The sequence below is a fragment of the Neolamprologus brichardi genome, chromosome 10, assembly GCF_056152115.1.
Source record: "Neolamprologus brichardi isolate AB-2024 chromosome 10, ASM5615211v1, whole genome shotgun sequence".
NCBI classification, from domain to species: Eukaryota; Metazoa; Chordata; class Actinopteri; order Cichliformes; family Cichlidae; genus Neolamprologus; species Neolamprologus brichardi.
In genome coordinates, this window is record NC_142113.1 from 19,869,775 (window position 1) to 19,893,131 (window position 23,357).

At 39.6% G+C, this 23,357-nt stretch overlaps 2 protein-coding genes across 5 annotated transcripts; one reads left to right on the top strand and one right to left on the bottom strand.

Moving 5' to 3' along the window:
• Window positions 1-4,068: 4,068 nt before the first annotated feature.
• On the bottom strand, window positions 4,069-19,468 carry nf2b (NF2, moesin-ezrin-radixin like (MERLIN) tumor suppressor b). The gene is made up of 17 exons (XM_006784840.3): window positions 19,122-19,468; window positions 18,755-18,868; window positions 17,949-18,074; window positions 17,097-17,219; window positions 16,856-16,939; window positions 16,458-16,526; window positions 16,216-16,298; window positions 15,993-16,068; window positions 15,755-15,892; window positions 14,637-14,711; window positions 14,428-14,541; window positions 14,197-14,319; window positions 13,876-14,093; window positions 12,971-13,073; window positions 12,190-12,329; window positions 11,930-12,101; window positions 4,069-7,616 (listed from the first exon to the last, which is right to left on the bottom strand). Exons 2-17 carry the CDS (start codon window positions 18,842-18,844, stop codon window positions 7,569-7,571), a joined length of 1,782 nt encoding a protein of 593 aa, XP_006784903.1. The 5' UTR covers window positions 18,845-18,868; window positions 19,122-19,468; the 3' UTR covers window positions 4,069-7,568.
• Window positions 19,469-19,516: 48 nt separating this feature from the next.
• Window positions 19,517-22,976, top strand: mettl27 (methyltransferase like 27). Of its 4 annotated transcripts, none has more exons than XM_006784841.3 (6): window positions 19,517-19,954; window positions 20,360-20,493; window positions 20,966-21,094; window positions 21,329-21,464; window positions 22,278-22,373; window positions 22,503-22,976. In XM_006784841.3, exons 2-6 carry the CDS (start codon window positions 20,374-20,376, stop codon window positions 22,703-22,705), a joined length of 684 nt encoding a protein of 227 aa, XP_006784904.2. In that variant the 5' UTR covers window positions 19,517-19,954; window positions 20,360-20,373; the 3' UTR covers window positions 22,706-22,976. The 4 variants fall into 4 exon arrangements, with proteins under 4 accessions (XP_006784904.2, XP_087703489.1, XP_087703490.1 ...); XM_087847363.1 differs by having other exon boundaries at window positions 19,517-19,862; XM_087847364.1 differs by having other exon boundaries at window positions 19,517-19,862; window positions 20,363-20,493.
• Window positions 22,977-23,357: the final 381 nt, after the last annotated feature.

Sequence of the window (23,357 nt, forward strand, 5' to 3'; positions counted from 1 at the left end):
CACCAGGGATGTCGAATTGCAGGTTTTAGATCTCACCCTGGGTCAACACACCTGAATCAAAGGATTAGTTCATTACCAGGCCTCTGGAGAACTTCAAGACATGTTGAGGAGGTAATTTAGCCATTTAAATCAGCTGTGTTGGATCAAGGAATCACTAGAACCTGCAGGACACCGGCCCTTGAGGCCTGGAGTCCGACACCTGTTGTTAGGTTTCATGTATGTGTTGTAGGTTGTCATTTTTACAAAGCTAGAATGCTTCTGTTTGCTATCTAGGTAACCCACGCATATCACTACATGCACGACCTTGATAAGGGGAACAAGCAGCCTTCAGAAGAACAGATTCTACCAACAACAATCTGGGAGAGCTGCACTCCCATCATATAACCAGTGTTGGGGAGTAACGGAATACATGTACCGCCGTTACGTATTTAAAATACAAAATATGAGTAACTGTATTCCGTTACAGTTACCGTTTAAAAAGGTGGTATTTAGAATACAGTTACTTTGTTGAAATAAATGGATTACACTGCGGTACTTTCCTGTTTCATATTGTGGCGGGTCAGGCCTGTTTGGGTTTTGTTTGACAGCTACGTTCTGTTGTTCCAGGTGGCAGCGTTACGGTTGCCATGGTTATAGGGCGACGCTCTCTCTCTCTCTCTCTCTCCTGTTTCCTGGGTGAGAGAGCCCTTTTTGTTGTTGTTGTTGTGCTAAGCTAACAGGTAGAATGCTACAAGCATAGCTTGTATATAACCACTGCAGCCAAGAAGAGAGCCTGACGAGCCCAGTTGTAAGTAAGCTATTAAGACTCGACTGTACACCGTGTTCGTGTTTTCCTCCGAAAACAATAAGTTCCGTTGGAGCAGCCTTTCAACGCCTCTCTCTGTCTGTCACAAGAAAACTTGACCCAGACAACAAAGTAAAGCTATTTTTCGGCTATGAGCCCGACACGGACCCCGCCGTATTAGTCAGAGGTCCCTTTACTACAGTTCGGAGCCGCGGACCTTCAGTAACAGTAATAAATCACAGCAATAGTACATTCACGTAGTTGTAAAAAGCATGATAATATGTTAAGTAATCCAAAGTATTCAGAATACGTTACTCTCATTGAGTAACGTAACAGAATACGTTACAGAATACATTTTGGGGCATGTATTCTGTAATGGAATACATTTTAAAAGTAACCTTCCCAACACTGCATATAACCACACACATTATATAACCATGCTTGCACAGCACAATCACACTTTGTAACCAGTTATAGTAATTTCTCATAGGTAATACAGCAACAAGCTTTATGAATATTCATGTGTGTAACCAATAAAAACAACCTGCAGGGGGAAAGCAAGTTGAAGTGGGTTGGAGACAACTGCTTCCCTCTCGCGAGTGGAAACTTGAGCTCTGTGTGACCTCGTTCCTTCCTGAACTTCTGTTTATCCAGCAGTATCAGGGGTAAAACTCTGACACCTGTGATATACACTATATTGCCAGAAGTATTCATTCACCCATCTTAATCATTGAATCAGGTGTTCAAATCACTTCCTTGGCCACAGGTGTATAACATCAGACACCAGGGCATGCAGGCTGCTTCTACAAACATTTCAGAAAGATTGGATTGCTCTCAGGAGCTCAGTGAATTCCAGCGTAGTAAAATGCTAGGATACCACCTATGCAACAAGTCCATTCACAAAATTTCCTCACTACTAAATATTCCACAGACAACTGTTAGTGGTATTGTAACAATCTCAAAGCAATTGGAATCGACAGCAACTCAGCCATGAAGCGACAGGCCACTTCAATTACAGAGCGGGGTCGGCGGTGCTCAGGCTCATAGTGCACACAGACGCTGTCCTAAACTTTGTGGAAAATGTTTGTAGAACAGTTGAAGATGTTATGACTGCAAATGTTGTGCTGACATCATATTAAACCACATGGATTAAGAATGGGATGTCACTCAAGTTAGTCAGTGCGCCCCCAGGGCAGCTGTGGCTACAACTGTAGCTTGCCTCCACCAGTGTGTGAATGTGAGAGTGAATGGGTGGATGACTGGACGTGTAAAAAGTCATCAAAAGTCATATTTGTATAGCGCTTTTACTAGTCCCTAGGCGGGACTAGTAAAAGCGCTATACAAATACAGGCCATTTACCATTTACCATTTATCAAGTTCACATGTGGGTGAAAGCAGATATATCTCAGTACTTTAACTTCTGCTCAGATTGCTGCATTTGGGCTCAAATGAGACTCAGGCTGAATACAGTTTTCTTGGCTTTATTGTTAAGCAGGAATTAGTTTACTGGAAGCTGGTAAGTGGCTTAATTGAAAGGTCTCAGCAGAATTGCAACAAGGAGATCTGCCAGAGAAGAGAGGGGATAGTAGGAGTGGCCAAGGTGAGTCTGAAAGGTACTTCAGTTTTCAGTTTTATTTATTTGTCATATGCAAGTTAGCACAGGGTCAACATTGCAATGAAATGTGTTACTTGTAACACAGGTACTGTTAGGTACTTGTAATATTTGTGATTTGGTTTTGGAGTCTTAGTTGCTGGCTTCTTGGATTGGTATCCTAAGGTGTGACTGGCTGGCAGGTGGAATTCCAGGGCTGCAGCGAGTACAACAGAAAAGAGTGGACTTGAGTGAGTTAATAGAAAGTATTTTCATTTACAGGTACAGAGAACCAAGACCCAGGAGACCAGGTTTTACAGCCAGGTTTCAGACAGATAACCTGGGTGCAGATGGCACAAACAGGAAAGAAACTGCCAAACATACCATCATGACATGATCTTTGCTCTCAATTAGTCACAGATGTGCAAACATAAAGAAGCACACTTCTCATTTATCATGTTCAAGATAATGTTTTTCTCTTATTTGCCTCCTTACTTATTTCACACTCTTTCAGATGAAATCATGATAAATGGACATAAAAACTGTTCTGTTAGTAGTGTTTTATTCATAAGCTTTAGGTTTTAGGATTTTTAATCACTATGGCCTTTAGAAAATTAACGTGTGTTGCCCTGCACCCTCTGCTGCTAACATACATATTTGAAATTAGTTTGGATCACACATTTTTGTTTTGTGACTAGATCGTACCATCAGTTCATCATCACTTACTGACTGTTATCCAGGTACTGAATTTCTCTTCATATTTTCAAACAACTTTAGTATTAATTTCTAATGTGAGGAAGATTGATGCCCTGAAATATGATACAAAAACATGACTTATATCTTGCTGCAAGTTTATAATAGCTTTATTATAGTCCCCAAAATTTAGGTATCAAAACAATTTTTGTTAGATTGATGAAATGTTCCTTATTTTTTGGATGTTTGTCACACTTAAATGTTTCAGATCATCAAACAAATTTGAATATTAGTCAAAGATAACAAGTAAACACAAAATGTAGTTTTTAACAGAAGGTGTTTATTATTAAGGGGTAAAAAAATCCAAACCTACCTACATGGCCCTGTGTGGAAAAGCAATAAACTGACTGTGGTGTATCACATCTTTGGAAAGCTGTTTAATTCTTCTAACCACACCCAGGCCTGATTACTGCCACACCTGTTTCCAATCAAGAAATCACTCAAATAGGACCCACCTGATAAAGCAGAGTAGCTGTGAGACTCCTACTCTGTGGACTGACTAGAGAAAAGTTTTTGGAACGTGTGTCCCAAATGTAACACAGCATTTCAGAAAAGGAACATCAAACAAACAGTAAAATATGGTGGTGGTAGTATGATGATCTGGGACTGTTTTGCTGCCTCAGGACCTGCAGATGGATGGACCTGATGGTGGAAATGCAAAGGCTGCAAACGTGTAGACCAGGAGTTGTTTCTCCTACTGTTTAATTTATTTTCACTGCTAGTTTGATTAAGGGTGTGCAAAACTGTTGGTTAGGTTTAGAAGATTTTAGTTTGTCTCAAAATACAGGGATTATTAACACAAAACAGCCATGTCTTAGATTATTCTCACCTTCAAATCATCAAGTGTTGCTATACTGTTCCATTACATAAACATCTTTCGATTGTCTTTTTAATTTTTTTACTAATATTTGATTGCTGTAATTAATTATGACACTGACAATTTGTCAGTTTCTTTTAAATGTCTTTTTAATTTCATTTTAGCATGGTTTAGCTTTCTGTTTTAACTTGTTTCTAATAAACAAAATAACATTATAATGCACAGATAATTTCCACACCTGCATCATCAGATCTAGCAAACTTTAATTTATTGTATCACACAGCCTTAGCTGCTTTGAAAGCGCTTCCTCACGCTTAAATTGCTGTGTATATGCCTGACTCATAATCTATGAGAAAACAGATCAGGCAGGACAGTCACACTGTTGTATTATCATTGTTATGAAATAATATACACAAAATAACTTGGTTACAAATCAATGACAAAACTCATGAAACTAACATTTTGTCACTTCAAATTAAACATAAACCAACATTTTTTGATGTGAAATCATTCTTTAACACTGGATTTGAATCTCATTATAGAAAAATAAAAGACTAAATTACAAACACCCGCTCTCCCCCCAATAACAGATATCAAGCAAATGTGATGTTAATTGAGGACTTACAGCACAAATAAATAAGGTAAAAACAGAAAAAACACTTAAGAACACTTCAAAGGAAAATACCATTTACACAATACCAAGGTTAGTGTAACGACCCCATGTTGAGCCCATAATTTAATCTCTCTGATAGGCTGGTCAAATAAACAAACACGATCAATCTGAGTACATCCAGCCTCTGCTTTTTTTCAGAATATAAAAGAAATATAAAGATCGCTGCATTAGTCTTCTACATGCGTATTATTATTAAACCTATCTAATTTAAACACTGTTAGATACCATACTGCATCTTTGGTGGTGTTGACGGTGAAGGCGTGGGGTGTTTAACACTAACCCTGAGAAGTGCGTGATGTGGGGAAAAGAAAAAAAAAAGCCATCCATCTGCCACTCTGTCAAGGAATTAAAAGAAAGATATCACCCACAAAGTTAAAGTCACCCTAATACTAAGATCAAAAAGCACAACGACACCAAATAAAATCTTAGTGTCTTAAGGCGTAACAGCAAAAAATAAAATAACATAAAATTAAGGCACATCAGCAGTCTAGAGTACAAAATATAAAACCTTGAAATGGCAGAGCTCAAGCTTTTACAACATTTCTATTAAACAATACAGGCTCCTGTGTGATGATTTCATTGAAGGCATTTCACAAACCAAGTAAAAGAAACACGTAGGACCACCAAAGGAGTCTCCTGACTTGTAATGCGGCTCAAAGTCTCTTCTGTACATAAATTTATATTTCTGTCCATTTCTTTGTGCTTCAGGTACACTCGGGCAGATTTTTCTTTTCTTAAGTACTTAGAAGTAGGGCTGGGCTATATCATACCGTTCACGGTAATACCGGTGTAATGTTGAGCAACGACGGGAAAATGAAATATTGCGATAGAATATGGGTAAAACGCGCATGCGCAGTGCCTTTGTTTACATACGCACATGGCGGCGATGCAGAATGAGAAGAGCGAAAGTGGATCGTTGAATGAAACGGATGAACCAGAATTGGTTTGTAAAAATGCTGCAACTTCAGTGGTGTGGAACTGGTTTAGCTTTCGTCCGTCAGATACACAACAAAGCACTATTTTTCGTAGAGCATGCTAGCGGGCCGTTGTTATTACCGTGTTGTTTGGAAAATACGGCACAATTAAAATCAATCCTTTGATTTTTCTGAAAATCGACAGTGCCCCTTATAATCCCGTGTGCCTTATGTATGAATTCTGGTTGTGTTTACTGACCTTGAAACGATTTTATGTCGTGCACGGCGCTCGAAAATCTGTCAAATGTTTTAGTACGACTTTGCTGAGCTACGAAGCCGCACCGCTTGATGGATTGTCAGAGCATTAGGGCTATCGTAGGCAGGAGCCTCGCGGAGCGATACGTACTGTGCTTCAACATAATATTACCATATTGTGTGTGTATAACCTCTTTTTAAGTTTTGTGGATATTATACATGGTTATGCTGAGGATATGTCGGCCAATTTCCACTGGAAATGCCTTTTGGTTAAACTGTCAGCAAGGAATTTGCATTTGCACTGTAAAATATTTATATAACTTTAATGCACATAAAAACAGCTGCTTGTTTAAGTGAAAATACATTGATGGGGTTTTTCAGTTGAAAAGTATTTTGTCTAGTGTCAATTATATTGTCAGTTATATCGTTCTCGCAAATTTTCAAATGTATATCGTGATAAATATTTTTGGTCATATCGCCCTGCTCTACTTAGAAGTACCTAACAAGAACACATACAACAACAGTAGCCAAATATCATTCTTAGTTCAAATCTAATTTATTACATTAATAAAAACCTTCCCATTTTTTTCTCTTTAGCTAATATAACTTAATGTTCAGTCGCTGTTACTAACATTAAGTTAGCCTAAAGTCAGATTACTGATGTTGACATATCAAATTAAACATGTTTAAAAGACTAAAATATGTGAAACAACTTTTCACTTGTGGAAAGTTTTTCTCCATTGCCTTTGTGTTGGCATTTCTTTCACTAAAACATCAACAAAAGTGGACACAAGTCTGGCATTTTATGCATGAATAGGTCAGCGATCTTTGTCAGATCTCCTGAGCCAGACAGTAGGAGCAGAGAAGCATCCACTGGCAGCACCACCGTGTATGTATGTTTACGCCTTTTAAAACCAGGCATTTTAAGCAAGAGGAGGATCTGAGTGAGTGAGAAACCAGACGCACTACATCCTCGTATGACGGTATTTTGTCAGTCAGAAGGAAACCACACTGTAAATCACATGCATTTCATCATCTGTTCCACTCTAAATGGGGGCGTTATTTATAAAGCACAAAACAACCTTAGAAGCTAGAGTAAGACCATAACTTCATCACCAAAGTGTTTAGGTAATAAAATAAGATGAGCAGCAAGATTGTTTTTCATAGATTTCTATATATTGGGGCCAGAGCCTTTGTCCATCATTTACATACAGTCTATGTTCAGAGTGTTACTTAACAACAGTTGGTAAATCTGAACTCTGACCCATGCTTGAAGAATATTTTGCTTCTGTGGAAGGAACCCTGTTTACGACATTCATCGCAGCTGACATCACTACTGATCTGAACTTTGCCAACGTGGCAGCGCAATTTCTTTTTTAACACAATCCCAGTCTTAAAGTATTTTAAGGCACAAATGGATATCTCAACATTAAGCAGGCATAGTTCTGTATTTGACCACATTATAGCTAGGTATTCATTAAAACCAAACAAAAAGCATAAAATAAAAACTCCTCAGCAACATATCTTGAAGAAGCGCTCATCCAATAATGCACTCTTTCTAGATGCTGACATGCTGTAGGTGTTGCAGGTGGCAAAACTTAATCTAACAGTCTGTGCAGGAAGCCACACAAGTGTTATTAGTTCATTTTTAAGAACAGATTCAGAGTCTTTCCAAAGAACAGAGTTTCTGTCTGTTAGCTTCAGTCAGGTAAACGTTAACCAAACAGGCTGAGGAAGCAGAGCGTCACAGCAGCTGCTCCCTCAATTTTAAAGGGCCGGGATCACACTTCTTCAAAGAAGGCCATCTGAGACATGTATGCAGAGTTTCTCTGCAAAACAAGAGAAGCGTGAGCAATCATGGAGTAATCAGTAATTCTAAAAATACAAATGCAAACATTTTCAAGTATTTCATATTTGCCACATAAATGCTTTTGGCATTACAAAGTATTTACAACAGTAACTATTTACCAAGTCTGCGGATCTTGTATATCCTTAATTTAACTGAATCATCAGTATACGGCTGCATATTAAATTCTGCTATCTTCAGGGCTAACTCGGTAAAACAGAAATGCGAGAATTCGAAGTGCAACGGTTTGTGTTACATATTAAGATGCAATGATGGGCTACATGAATAGGATGAGGGACCTATGGATTCTTCGATACCCAACATCCACAATGACGGCGAAACAACTAGTAGCTCAGTGTTCCAACATTCGAAAGAAGGGACTGCTCTCACAGCTAGAGATTGACAAGGTACAACATAAATGCTACGGCAAGGAGGAGTCAGGACGCCAGGTCAGGGGGGAGATATCATCACACCCACCCGAGATTGGGTACATAGCCCCAAGTGCGACAGGAGAAGGATCGTTGAGTGCGAGAGGAACTGACCTGAAATATAGGATCATGGCCAAGCTTGAAACCTGGACCCCCCGAAGCCGGTTACCAAGATTATGTGAAGTACCCTCAGAAGGTCTGCTAGAGGATGTTAATGCAGCACTACGGACAATACCTACAACCACGATTACCGACACTAACAAGCTGATCTACAATACGGCAGCAGTGATCAGTGAGATGCTTGGCTACAAGTTGAACAGCCACAAGGGGCAGTACCCTCCATGGAGAAGGAGGCTAGAGGGCAAGATCAAAGTAGCACGGAGGGAGGTTAGCCAACTAACGGAGTTGCAGAAAGGTGTGACAAAGAAGGTGCATAAGAAATACAGCAATCTGTCCATACCTGAGGCCTTGGAAACTGCCAAGCAAAGACTCACAGCCTTGGCCAGCCGCTTGAGGAGGTACACCAGAGAAATAGAAGGCAGGAGAATAAACCAGCTGTTCTCCACAGAACCAGCAAAGGTGTACTCTCAGTGGAAAGGGAACAATAATAAGAGAACAGCACCACCAAGGCTGGAGACGGAGCAATACTGGAAGAGCATATGGGAGAAGGACGCAACCCATAACGGCAATGCTCAGTGGCTAGTGGATCTGAGGGCAGACCATAGCGACCTCCCTGAACAGGGTCCAGTAACCATCACGGTGGCAGATATCCAAGAAAGGGTCTCCAGTATGAAGAGTTGGACAGCACCAGGGCCCGACATGGTTCACGCCTACTGGCTAAAGAAGCTGACTGCACTCCACGAGCGTCTGGCAGCACAAATGAACCAGCTGCTAGTTAACGAGGGACACCCGGAATGGCTAACCGAAGGTCGGACGGTCCTGATCCCCAAGGACCCCAAGAAGGGACCAGTCCCCTCCAAGTACCGACCAATAACCTGCCTCAGTACTACATGGAAGCTCCTGTCAGGCATCATATCGGCTAAGATGAACAGACACATGGGTCAATACATGAGCGAGACACAGAAAGGAATTGGCAAGAATACCAGAGGTGCAAAACACCAGCTACTGGTAGACAGAACAGTCAGCCGAGACTGCAAGACCAGACTGACCAACCTGTGCACTGCCTGGATTGATTACAAGAAGGCCTATGACTCAATGCCCCACAGCTGGATACTGGAATGCCTAGAATTGTACAAGATCAATGGGACCCTAAGAGCCTTCATCAGGAACTCAATGGGGATGTGGCGTACAACACTAGAGGCCAACTCCAAGCCCATAGCACAAGTCACCATCAAGTGCGGGATCTACCAAGGAGATGCTCTGTCCCCACTGCTGTTCTGCATAGGCCTGAACCCCCTCAGTGAGATCATTAACAAGACTGGCTACGGATACCGACTACGAAACGGAGCAGTTGTCAGCCACCTCCTGTACATGGATGACATCAAGCTGTATGCCAAGAGTGAACGAGACATCGATTCACTGATCCACACTACCAGGCTAAACAGCAATGACATTGGAATGTCGTTCGGGCTGGGGAAGTGTAGTCGGATGGTAACAAAGAGAGGGAAGGTAGTCAGAACTGAGGGGATTGAACTACCAGAAGGCAACATTGCAGACATAGAGGACAGTTACAAGTACCTGGGGATCCCGCAGGCGAATGGGAACCATGAAGAGGCCGCTAGGAAAGCTGCAACCACCAAGTACCTGCAGAGGGTCAGGCAAGTCCTGAGGAGTCAGTTGAACAGTAAGAACAAGATCCGGGCCATCAACACGTACGCCCTGCCCGTGATCAGGTACCCTGCTGGGGTAATAGGCTGGCCAAAGGAGGAGATAGAAGCCACTGACATAAAGACAAGAAAGCTCCTTACCATGCATGGAGGGTTTCACCCCAAGTCCAGCACCCTGAGGCTGTATGGTAAGCGGAAGGAAGGGGGCCGGGGACTGGTGAGTGTCAGCACCACAGTCCAGGATGAGACAACGAACATCCAAGAATACATCACGAAGATGGCCCCAACTGACAGCGTGCTCAGTGAATACCTCAGGCAGCAGAAACCCAAGAAAGAGGAGGGAGACGAGGAACCATCATGGAAGGACAGGCCCCTGCACGGTATGTACCACCGGCAGATAGAGGAGGTGGCTGATATCCAGAAATCCTACCAGTGGCTGGACAAAGCTGGACTGAAAGATAGCACAGAAGCACTAATCATGGCAGCACAAGAACAAGCTCTGAGTACAAGATCCATAGAGGCTGGGGTCTATCACACCAGGCAAGACCCCAGGTGCAGGCTGTGTAAAGATGCCCCAGAGACAATCCAGCACATAACAGCAGGGTGCAAGATGCTAGCAGGCAAGGCATACATGGAACGCCATAACCAAGTGGCCGGCATAGTGTACAGGAACATCTGTGCTGAGTATAACCTGGAGGTCCCGAGGTCAAAATGGGAAATGCCCCCAAGGGTGGTGGAGAATGACCGAGCTAAGATCCTGTGGGACTTCCAGATACAGACGGACAAAATGGTGGTGGCTAACCAACCGAACATAGTGGTGGTAGACAAACAGAAGAAGACGGCCGTAGTGATCGATGTAGCGGTTCCGAATGACAACAATATCAGGAAGAAGGAACACGAGAAGCTGGAGAAATACCAAGGGCTCAGAGAAGAGCTCGAGAGGATGTGGAGGGTGAAGGTAACGGTGGTCCCTGTGGTAATCGGAGCACTAGGTGCGGTGACTCCCAAGCTAGGCGAGTGGCTCCAGCAGATCCCGGGAATAACATCGGAGATCTCTGTCCAGAAGAGCGCAGTCCTGGGAACAGCTAAGATACTGCGCAGGACCCTCAAGCTCCCAGGCCTCTGGTAGAGGACCCGAGCTTGAAGGATAAACCGCCCGCAGGGGCGTGCTGGGTGTTATATATATATATATATATATATATATATATATATATATATATATATATATATATATATATATATATATATATATATATATAAAATTTATAAATGTGCTACAAATGAAAACAATCAATGACCTTAAAAATAAATGATGAACACAATCTGCTTTTTGCATGTTAATGTTAATCTAGAAGTTTTGAAATTTTAAGAAATATTACCCCAAAAATTACATTTTGCACTTAAACTGTCCAAAATTTCATTTTGAATGAAAAGGTTACCACAGTTTATGTTTGGATATCAGATGTTTGTTCACAACCTGATTAACCCCCTAGAACCTGGCATCCACATATGTGGACATCACATTTTGGGTTATTTAGACTAAAATACTAAATTTTGCTCTACAAGGGCCTGAGATCCACTTACGAGGACATTATACTGCTATTGTTCTATCAAACTTTTAAACGAATATCCTCATATGTGGCTCTTATTTTTCTTAAAAACAAAAATAAGGTAAAAAAAAATCTGGTAATTCTTTGTTTTTACATTCATCAGGTCCCAATCAGCACAAATATCAAAGAAATTCAAAATGCTTGCCGTGGAAGAGTTTTGGTCTTAGGAAGTTAAATATGTAATGAAGAGTTAAACAAAAAAACTTTAGATCAGTTCATTTTTTTTTTTTTTAAAAAACAGGGACTTTTTTTCTTCTTTTGTTTAAAACACAGCACAAAAAAGATATATAAAAATATATTTTAATATTAGTTTTCTGTATTTTAAAAACTGATATCAGCCCAGAATTTCACAAACTCCGAATGCGCATTAGTGGGCGTGAGTTGCAGTTACTGGTTTGGTTATACTAACACTCTGACACATGACTAAGCATCAATAAAACTAATGACATTACATGAATGGCTCATACGTACGTTGCTGTGAGCTATGTAGACGGGCTCTGGGATGTACCCCCTCGCCTCACTGTGCAGGTTGTAGAGGCTGGCTTGTTGCTGCTGCTGCTCCTCCAGCTTCAGAGACTCGATCTCAGACTTGAGCTCCTTCAGCTGGTCCTGAAGATGTTTGCTCTTCTCCATGTACTCCAGCCTGTATTTATGCATGCCACAGTATCATCAACAAACAGCCAAACTGTCACTCTAAAGTGCCGTTGCAGGGGATTTAAACCCTGGCTTACCTCTCTCTCTCAATCTCCATAGAGAGCCGTTTCATGTCGGAGTCCTTGAAGTCGAGGCGTGCAGGTGGTGACTCACAGGCAAAGTCGGCTGCTTCAGGAGGAGCAGGAGGAGCAGGGGGAGCAGAATAAGCTGCTATGAGCTGGAAGACAAGCGCACAGATGTCATTTAAGTATAAATATTCACAAAGGTAAAGCACATTACACTTTTAAAATCTGTGGTCACATGAGGGCAAAAAAACAAAATAATTCACTGAATTATCATTATCAGAAAATTCAGTTTTGTGTGTAATACCACTGCTATTTGAAATCCCTCATTTTGAGCAATAACACATAAAAGCATACAGCTTTCTCTATCTAACTTGGTTACTAACAAAGTTCATTTATAGCGACTGATATAAAACACATTACCCACGTTTTGTGGGTTTTTTCTTGTCAATTATCCACACTAATAAATATAAATCTGCAATACTAATAACACCAACAGATTTCGCACCACTTCTCTTGCCATTAAAAACATTCTGGGAGACATGAAATCACTAACTTCAAGAAATAAATGAGGGAAGTTATAGAACAATGATAATCCTCCCTAAAAAATAAGTTTGAAGATCTCGAATTGATGGTCCATATTAAGCTCATAAATTACCTAGAGCAGCTAATCAATGCCCTTTGCAGCGTAATAACATGGAGATCAAAGCTCTTATAATGAAAACAAACTCCTTCAATCTACAAAAGAAATCCAGGCATCACAGAGATCAGAGAAGCAGAAGTGTGATCAACGTACAGGGTAGGTTGTTTTGGTGATCTCCAGCAGCTTCTGCTTGGCTCTCCTCTCGGCGTCCTTTGCCTCAGTCAGGTCCTGTTTCAGGTGATCAGCTTCCTTCAACCTGGAATCAGAGTCAGAGTTTAGTCAGTTCAACTAAGAGTAAAGTAAATACTTGTGATTATTATCAGAGCAGTACTTTTTTCTTTTCTTTTTACAACTTATTCTGAAACAAAAGGAACACAAATGAAGCATTATAGGCTTCTTATCAAAGACATGAAGATCATCATGTGTCTCTCGATGACATGACAATTAGGGGGCTTTTATCCTCCTTTTGAACTGATTTGCAGACCTATTTATGCATAGCACAGTTAGCACATTTATACCAAGTACATTTATATATAGCAGCTTAGGTTTAGGTTGAGTTTAGGTGATTTCAGTAATTAAGTTTAAGTGATCATGTGCCTTTGAGTTTAACAATGCATGTTTAAACCCAGCCTTAATGTTATAACAGAATCAAGATAATGACAGAGCAACAGACCCAGTTTTTCTAACACATTCATTTTAGTGAACCCCAATGCTGTTGGTGGTTGAGGAGGAATGCTGGGTTTTGAGAGGGAAGAAAACTGGATGGAATCAAAAGCATTTCTCGGGTTTCCTGCATCTTTTTTTTTTTTTACTCATTTTGAAAATCTCAGAGAGACATATTTCAGAATAAGTGGAAAACTCTTTTAAAATTACCACCACATGCCAGCTTAGGCTAAATCTTTGCAAGTTTATGTGAAATATTTTTAGAGGACTTTTATTAATAGTGTTTCATTTATTTAGTTACCAGTTGATAAATGTTATGCACGGACAAACGTTATAAAGGGATTAAATTTCAACTAATGGAAATATCTAAAATAAAAACTCAAATGATTTCAGACCTCCGCTCAGACTGCTCCACCAGTTTTACAGCCAGCTGCTCCGCCTCCCTCATCTTCTGCTCCATGAGCCTCTTCTCCTCCTTGGTCTTCATGGCTGTGACCTCTAACCTCTGCCTCTCCTGCTCAGCTTCTGCAGCTTTGTGGGCCAACAGCTTCGCTTCCTCCTCAGCAATCTGAGCTTTCTCTGCCAGCAGGTCTGCTGTCTCCTCAGATCGCAGCTGGACAAAATTTATTTAACATTTAATCCAAATTTTTACAAAGTTGCATAAGATAAACTCTGAAAATTCAAGAGTTATCTCAGGTTAATGACAATATTCTCACCAGTGCCTCGTTAGCCAGTCGTGCCTCATCCTGCAGCTGGAACAGTCTTCTTTCCATTTCCTCTTTTGCCCGTTCCGCTTCCTCCCTCATCTGTTTCTCCCGTGCCAGGATCTGGCGCTCCATCTACATGGCGGCCCATTTAAAGTTTGTTAACCACAATAAAAGATTTATGATCGATGACTGTGAGCATCCTATCTAATGTGATGTTCCAGTGGAGTTGAGAACACAGACCTTCTTGCGGGCCTTTTCCTCTTTGGCTTGAGCTTTCATCTGCTGCACTTCAATTGAGTCCACCTTCCTCCTCCTCATAAACAAATCATGATTCCCAATGCACAACTGCAGGATCTAAGGAGTCAGGTGAAACATAATCAGCACAAACTTACGACATACAACATTTAACCTTTAAGTAGATGACATCACAAACACAGAGGCAAACCAACCAGCTTGTTGACACGCAGCTGAGATGAGTAGAACTTGAAAACATCTTTCTTCTTGTCCAGAGGTTTGATTGTGAACTGCAACAACATGAAAACAAAAAACAAAACAAAACATGCAGATTACCCAAGAGCACAGTTTACAATAGATCAACATGAAAGAAAATATGACACTGAAAGAAAGCAGTTTCCAATACACAGCTGTAAGGCTGTAATAATATAACAAAAAGGCAGCTCAAAATCAAAACCAAATGTCACACAGGCACGTTTGTTAACATACAACTTAAGATGTACATGAAAAATGTTACAAAAATATAAATAAGAAAAATTAATTATCTGCATATATTAAATAACAATGCCCCTTAAATAAAATGTTATTTTCTTGCATACCAAAGACTCACATTTGCGCAATCAAGAAAATGCAATGCTTGCATGCAAAAGTATGAAATGGAATAAAATGAGGAAAATTCTATTCTTTTTTCTAGCCAGTGAGTTTCTTTGTAAAAATTGGGAATAATTATAAAGATATATATATATATATATATATATATATATATATATATATATATATATATATATATATATATATATATATATATATATATATATATATATAAATAAAACAACAACAACAACAACAACAACACAGAGCAAGATGCCCTGTGACAGGTTACACTGTTAAGCTGTAACTGAAAAGCTTTTCAGAAGGGTGTCTGGTAGCTGGCACACAAAGATAATTTTTGGCCAGGCAGTTCATTGCTGGATAGCCAACTTTATGTTCCTTCCACCATTTGAGGGGGTCAGCATCACAGTATATGTTCCAAGAAGCTTGCCAGTGATCTTTTCTTTTTAGTCAAATGTGCTACGGCTGCTCATCGAGTATAATTTTAATGATGGATGGATAATAATGGATAATAATGGATTCTCAGATACACAGACACAGTAATACAAAACAGCCATTTAAAAATACCCACAAGTGTCTCAATTCAGGTGGCAGAAAAGTAATGAGAGGCAAAAAAAATTGCAGACAAAATATATCAATCTAAGAGTATTTTAAGAATATTATTTTGGATGTGAGCATTATGCCCAGTTTGTCTGCAGGACAGTCCACTCCTCGCCCTTACCTCCTTTTCACTATATGAGATATTACGGATGCCGCTCCAAGGAAAGGACTTGTTAGGGGTGAGTTTGCTGTTGGGGCTGTAGATGTGCAGACCCTGGGCATCAACTCCAAGTAGGAGGTTTGTGTCCCTCTTATTTTGCTGCCAATATATGTAGAAACACAAATGTTAACCCAAGAGACAGCAAAGTTAAATGTCAGATTCAAAAATGTGAAATCAAGTCATACTAATTCACACTCACAGTAATTTCAAAGTAGCTGACACCATACATCTCAAGATCCTGAGCAATCTTTAGGTATTCCATCTCAGCTTCATCTCTATATGGATGATGTGAAAATAAGAAATGGGATCACACAATGATAAACCGATTACACTTAAACTACACAATCTAGTGCAATCTTTTGCTAAAGGTGTTAATAAGTCTTCACATGCTGGTCTTCAGCAGCCCCCTGGGTCAGCTGTACCTGGCGAGGCCTCTGTGCTCGGCATACCAAGCTGTGATCTTCTCCTCCCACATGTCTGCTGTCATTTGGTACTGCATCACAACCTGGGATAAAGACACAGGATCACAGGGAAAATGTTAATACACTGAATGCACAGATGGTGTCTGACAAACTTGGCCAGAAATGACTGCTAACAAAAGAAAATAATTCTGGGAAACACCAGTTTTCATAGGTCAAATATGCACAGAGACCTGTATACTTACTGTTTTTGGCAAAAGCTCATCTTGTGCCAGGAAGCCTGGTTTATGGAAGTTTGGATCATAGTCTCCATACTGAAAGGGAAACAACAGTAAAGAAGAAATCAAACATTAATGACACACAGAGGAAAATATTTATTCAGGGTTTGGTTGAATAACAGAGGTCATTAGGATCTGTGCAATAAATAAGTTGCCCTTTATCAAATTTTAGCCCTTTTGTATCTCATGAATGCACTGCTCTTCATGCTGTCCATATAAGTAATCTGCATTATATTGATTTTGTTTCATATTTGCATGATGGTCTCCAGCAGCAAATGTACTCCAGGAGACTAATTATTTTCAGATAAAAGAAGGCCGAGCTCACTGCTGGTTTAGTGAGAATTTGACCCTCCAGATTTTCTTACCTTAGCTTGGACGGCATATGATGCCAACAGAACTGAAGCTTCAGGGGAGCAGAATATCTCTTCATCTAATATCTGTTTTTTTACCTAAACAAGAAGTTGACAACATGTGTGAACATGTACTGAGCTACATAAAAGCTTCTTAGACGTGAGGTAAATGCTACACACAGGTTGAGTTAAAATTCAAAATAAACTAAAGGAAAGAAATTCACCTAAAGGTTTCACCACAAAGTTATCAGAGTACCTGTAAGAAGAAGAGGTGTTGAGTAATTTCTTGAACCAGCTCTTCTTCTACTTTTTCCGGGAAAAATTTAGCAAGGAAATTAAATGTTATGGGAGAGTCCTTAGGAACCTCCTGGTCCAAGACCTTGATGAAAGATGAAAAGGAAAAGTTATTATATTATGTTTATACAACCATTCAAAAAGAGTTGATCCTATAAAGCCATATATGTTTTACAGAAGAACATAGAAAACATCAAATGTTTTAACTGATATGTTCCATTCCACAGAAAACAAATTTCTCAACTCATTTTGAATTTCTCTCTTCCAGCATGAAGAAATATTTGCACGCTGAAATACAACGCTGACTGATCTAGCCAATATAAATGTCTTATTTAAGCAACCTGTATAACCTTCCAAATATCCAGGTGACCTTTTTTTCCTTCCATAATTCCATACTTCATAGTAGAGTCCAGGTACTGCCTGGCTGCAGTTCACCAGCTGAAATCATTTGGTACTCCATGGTACAAAAAATACAAAAAAGCTAGAATATTAACTAGAATATTAACTAGAATATTAACCAGCAGCGGCTCTCTTCCTTTTCCAGATTTTTACAGACTGGTATTAAAAGAATAGTGCATGCTTCACAGTGGTAAACATGACCCTGTCCCAACTTTCCTAAAATGGGACATTTTTGCCGTTCAAAGATTGTATATGCATTTATAGTCTATTGTGAATAACATGTGGCTCTATGAGGTCTGTAAATTATTGAGCCGTGTTTTTATTGACATTTTACACTCTTTTTTTTAAATTGGGGGTTTATTTGTTTATTTTTGGATCTCAGAGCCAATCTCCTTAGAATTATTCCATCACTTACCCGCTTGTCTGGTTTTAGCCAGGCATAGGTATCCTTTACTGTGTACCTGAGTCCAAAAAACCAGGTCTCCCTCAAACCAACAGTTCGACATACCAGGTCAAAGAGGTCTTTACCTTTCCACTTGACCTGAAAAGAAAGGAGTTAGAAAGATATGAGCGAGTGAAAATGCTCAAAGCAAGGGTATTTGCAGCTGTAGCCCTTTAACTGTCCTGTCTCAATATAAAGAAAAACGTAAGAATAATTATTATAATAATGTTTCAATCCTGGTGTACTGGCAGGGCTCCCTGCAGTGTTTTATAGTGTAGGTGGGACACATCCCCAAGAATCTAATGTATCCTGTGAAATGTAATCTTTCACAGGACAAAAATGAGCTGTGGTTTAAAAAGATAACATATCAATGTTTGTGGGGGGAAAGTAGCGGTATTATTTCACACAGCAGAGGCCCCACATGAGTATAGCTATTGTTGACTGTCATTTACTTGCTCAATCAATCACAAGATAACGTGTGTCAGGATCTATAACTGCTGCTGATAAACTATTTCCTGGGTAAACCCTGACAGACACATGAGGCTGCATGACATGTGTCTTAGATTACAGCAGTGCCCTTCACGTTTAAAACCAGTGAAAGGCCTCCAACAATTTTGCCGAATTTAAATTTTGCAAGGTGTGATGCATGGCCTTTTCAAGCAATTCTTTACTGTTAATCTGGGAGTTCATTTTAAAGGAGCCAAAGATTATATATAAAAATGTAATCACAGTTAATTATTATACTTCGACCTATTATACAGGCTCGCATATATCCATACCTCGCAGCTAAACTCCATTTCAGCATCCATAGTGATAACTTTGACTTTAAAAGTCTTTGGCTGCTTCTTCTTTAATCCCAGGATAGACATTTTGAAGACGTTTCGGTCAAAAAGCTGTGGAAAAAAAATTAACAGAACAGATTATAGAGCTACAAATTACATTTAACAAGTGATACGATGAACCAACTGATGACTTAAGCAGCACGTTTTTAATGTAATTTACAGTGTTAAGCGCATGGAAGGAACTGCTTCTTGATCATGTTCTCTTTAGCATCCAAACGATAAATTAGTTTTTCCAGCGGTTTTAGAGATACAAAAAAAAATGAATCAAAACAACATGCATTAAAAAGTTAGATGGGGCCATTACCGCTTAGTAAAGTTTGAAACTTCTGGTGTCCAACAACTCTGAGAAGAGGCAGGGCTTTTGTGTGGGGAGAGCAATGCTAGGCTAACATTTACTACAACAAACAGCAGTTAGCTTTCCAGCTATGCCACGAAAACCGAGCAGAAAAAGTTGTAGAAAGAGCGAAACTTTTGAGAAACTCCCATGATGAAATTCAGATGTTAAAGCTGATTCAAATAACACTTGGGAACAACTGTGCTAACTCTCTCGGTTTTAGGTGGGTTAGCTTTCTGTTAAAATCTAGGACGACTTTCCAGAAGATTTTTGTTTTGATTCCCAGACACTCTACAGGTGGGAACACGAATAGCAACTGTGGATAACGCTACTGCGCATGAGCAAGCGCGAGTTCAAATGCCTCCTTCGGTGGTTGTCGGGAAATACTGGTTCCAGGCGTGGTGTGTGGCCGTGAATGCAGCAGCTACCAAAGATCACATATTATAGAATAAAATGTATAGGAAAGAAAATAATCTGAAAGAATGTAAACGCCTCTTCATGGCGGAAAAAGAGCAGAGAAAGCGGCCTCTTTCCCTGAAAGACTTAACTGAGGGAATAGCGTGCCCGCTCTTTAATACAGTCATTGGTTGCTTCCTGGTGTTGCTGCACAGGCTCTCGGTGTCCCCGATTCAGTTTGCTGCAGTGTTAGTCCTGTCTTTATTGTTGGAGTGTGAACGGAGAAAGTAGAAAGATCCAGGGAGACGACTGCTGGTAAACTGGCGCCGTCTCGTCATCTTTACACGTATACATATATGTCATAGCAGCAGACTGTGTCTTCTACAACCGTAAAAGAAATCAGACAAGTGAGTGTGCAAGCCGAAAGAGCCCGTGGTATTTACTACATTGCATAAGTTATAATAATACAATAAAAATAATAATGACAATAATGTGCAGCTGTTGTGTTAATTGATTAATGATTCAGACTGTTCAGACAAACGTATGCTGGTTTTAGTTTCCAAAATTGTTCATTTTTGCTCTTTAATTTGGCTAATGTGAAAGTAGTCAACAGATCTGTTGAGTAGACGAACAAATTAAATTTATGATGACTGACAGAGCAATTAAAATCTCAAAACAAAAAATTAAATTTGCTAGAAAATGAACCAAAGAATGTACGCTGCCTGTATATTAAGACTGAATCTGTAATGTGTATGCACACTTGGAGTCTCTGGTTGTTATGATTTTGCTTGACTATGTTTGTTTCTTCTCAGCAGGTGTGTATATAATGTCAGCTGTGGCTAACACATTTGAAAATGTGAAAGCAGTTATTCTATCAGCTCATAAAAACACAACATCAAGGGACAAGGTCTCTTTTTACAACTCCTGGGCAGAGAACTATGATCAGGTGAGATAACCTTACCTTTTATATTTTACTAATACTTGCTGATTTTTATTATTAGCCACATCACTGCCTATATGGCTTGTTTTTCTACTCTAGTTCCTTGTAGTTTACATGCTTAAATGTTATCTGTATTGTTATAATTTTAGGCACTAATGTTACATTTGTCATTCTTTTAGTCTACTGTAATTTTTTAGCAATGTTTGACATGTACTAATCTTTTGAATGTATATATAATGGATAATAATGAAAATATTGGTACTTTTTTCCAGGTAAATAAAATAAATTGTTAGCACAGTGCAAGTTTATTATAAGAAGAAAATGCATCTGAAAATACAATGTTGTGAAATTTATCGTTACATATGTAATATAAAGTAAAAGAGTACAAATTACAGTTCTAAAGGATTTATCTGATGGAACAATGTTATGTATGTGTTTCATACATAATTAATGGGTGACTGTTCATGTTTTTGAGTAGGATGTGGCTGTCCTGGATTACCGTGCACCAACTCTGGCAGCAAACTGCATCTCTTCCCATTTCAGTGGAGATCGTGAAGGTGCCGTCGTATTGGATGTGGCCTGTGGTACAGGACTGGTGGCCACACAGGTAAAATAGAAAAAGAACACATGGCCTCAGGGAGAAACTGTAAATGTGCAGCCTTAAATGAAGTGATTTGCAATTTAATATCGGACAAATCCTTTTTTGAAAACATTGTTGATATTTGATCTTTGTCAGTCTAAATAAATGTCTAGAAATTTCTTATAATGTAGTGACCTTTTCTTTCTTGATTCTACAACTCAATAACAATGTGTCTGATAACAACCTAAACATGTTGCACAGTTAAAGAAACTTGGATTTGGAAAGTTTGTGGGGGTAGATGGAAGCAAAGCTATGTTGGAGTTGGCAAGACAGAGCGGGTTGTACCAGGATTCGAAGCAGGTCATGCTGGGAGAAGAGCCACTGCCTATCCAGTGGGGTATTTAAAGCTTTATTATTATTTTATCCAAGTCATTAATTACTGTGTAATTTAATTTTCAGTTCTCAGGTAAGATGCTTTTAATTAGCATTTGTGTGCCTCTATTTTTCAGAGCTATTTTAAAATTATCGCATTTCAAGTGATTGTTTTCACATTTTTTTATTGTTATGAAATCTAAAATCATAATTTTAAAAAGTAAAAGAATTACTGTTATTGTCATATGATATTATTTATCTTTATATTTTATACAACACTTACCTGTTATTGCTTTCCTATGTCATTGTCATTCTGTGTACTCATATTAGGAAATTGTCCTTATTTCTGCTCAAGAAAGTTTTTATATGTTGTTAAATTATGAATTTTGTGTCTGTCAAATAAAGTCATTGTCCTCATATAGAACGATCGTGGCTCAAGAGCTGGCAGTTCGTCCTGTAATCGGAAGGTTGCCGGTTCGAGCCCCGGCTCCGACAGTCTCGGTCGTTGTGTCCTTGGGCAAGACACTTCACCCGTTGCCTACTGGTGGTGGTCAGAGGGCCCGGTGGCACCAGTGTCCGGCAGCCTTGCCTCTGTCAGTGTGCCCCAGGGCCGCTGTGGCTACAATATAGCTTGCCATCACCAGTGTGTGAATGAATGGGTGGATGACTGAATGTAGTGTAAAGCACTTTGGGGTCCATAGGGACTAAGTAAAGTGCTCTACAAATACTGGCCATTTACCATTTATAAGGACAAACTTTCATGTTAAAAGATTATGTCCATGTTTTAAGTCCAAGCCTTATCCTTAAAGCACTAATTCCCCTTTTCTACCTTTTGCAGTAGATTCGTTTGATGTGGTTGTGATTGTTGGAGGACTAAGTTTTGGTCATGTCCCTCCTGCTGTGGTCAGAGATCTGTGCAAGTCCACCAAACCAGGTGTGAATATGTTTTTGTTGTGTTTTTGTTGTGTTTTTGTTGTTGTTGTTCTGTCTCACCTACAGTCTCCCATCACTTTACTGAAGATGAGCTCTTATCACTTACTGCACTATCACCTCTTTCCACCAGGTGGCTACATTTGCATGACTACCAGAAGTAACCAGGACAATCTGGAGTACAAAGGCTTTCTTGACTCTGAGCTCAGGCAGATGGAGAACGAGGGGCTTTGGACTTGTGTGGAGGTCACAGAGGTGGAAAATTGGGAGAGAGCTGTGTCGGAGCACGAGGATGGCTACATATCTGGCGCTGTATATCTCTACAAGAAACTATAATTATACGTATATCACAAAAGTGTATGGTGGTTTAAAATCACACCAGCAAAGGTACAAGATAGACTTATTAGAGAAGAAACAAAAACTGGATAAAATTGACATAAGATTAAAAAGGAAGGCTTGATTTTTGCATTTGCAGAATTAAGTAGGCTCAAAGATGGAAAGCTGCTTTCAACCAAATGAGTATCTTGCAACTGAGTAACAGACTTTTCCTTATTGAAAGTAAATGAACCCTTTTCTAAATAAATGGTTGTATAACTTGTGTCTGTAACTGTGTCTCTTGTGCATTAATATCTGCCATCCACTAATAAGTGAGTTTATGAGGTTGCATTTTCTAATTCAGTAATTCAGTTGGCTCAGATGTTAGGTTATCCCCTTTGTGCTTAAAACTTTATTAACTTTATTTGCTATTTGTTTGAAAAGTCGATGAGAAATTGGACAATTATGCTTCTGTACACCACCACGGTGGATTTTATGTTAAGCAACCAAGATGAAGTGTAGATGTTTTACCAATGACCTGGTAAAACATACACTTACATAAAATGTAAGTGTGAGCCTAGAGTGTATGAATTGGCTATAGAGCAAAAAAGAAAAAAAAAAAAGACATGCAGGTATCCATCACACACAGAGAGAAGGGACAGGTAGAAGGGGG

Bases quoted from the DNA above. Each gene is read 5' to 3' on its own strand.
- nf2b (XM_006784840.3), bottom strand. From the start codon at position 18,844: ATGTCTATCCTGGGATTAAAGAAGAAGCAGCCAAAGACTTTTAAAGTC. The intron at 15,893-15,992 runs GTGAGTGTGAAT...ATATATTGGCAG, and splicing joins TCAGCTACTTTGAAATTACT to CAAAATAAGAGGGACACAAA. The intron at 12,330-12,970 runs GTACGTTGATCA...CTTGTCTTCCAG, and splicing joins TCACCAAAACAACCTACCCT to CTCATAGCAGCTTATTCTGC.
- mettl27 (XM_006784841.3), top strand. From the start codon at position 20,374: ATGTCAGCTGTGGCTAACACATTTGAAAATGTGAAAGCAGTTATTCTA. The intron at 20,494-20,965 runs GTGAGATAACCT...GTTTTTGAGTAG, and splicing joins GGGCAGAGAACTATGATCAG to GATGTGGCTGTCCTGGATTA. The intron at 21,095-21,328 runs GTAAAATAGAAA...CATGTTGCACAG, and splicing joins CAGGACTGGTGGCCACACAG to TTAAAGAAACTTGGATTTGG.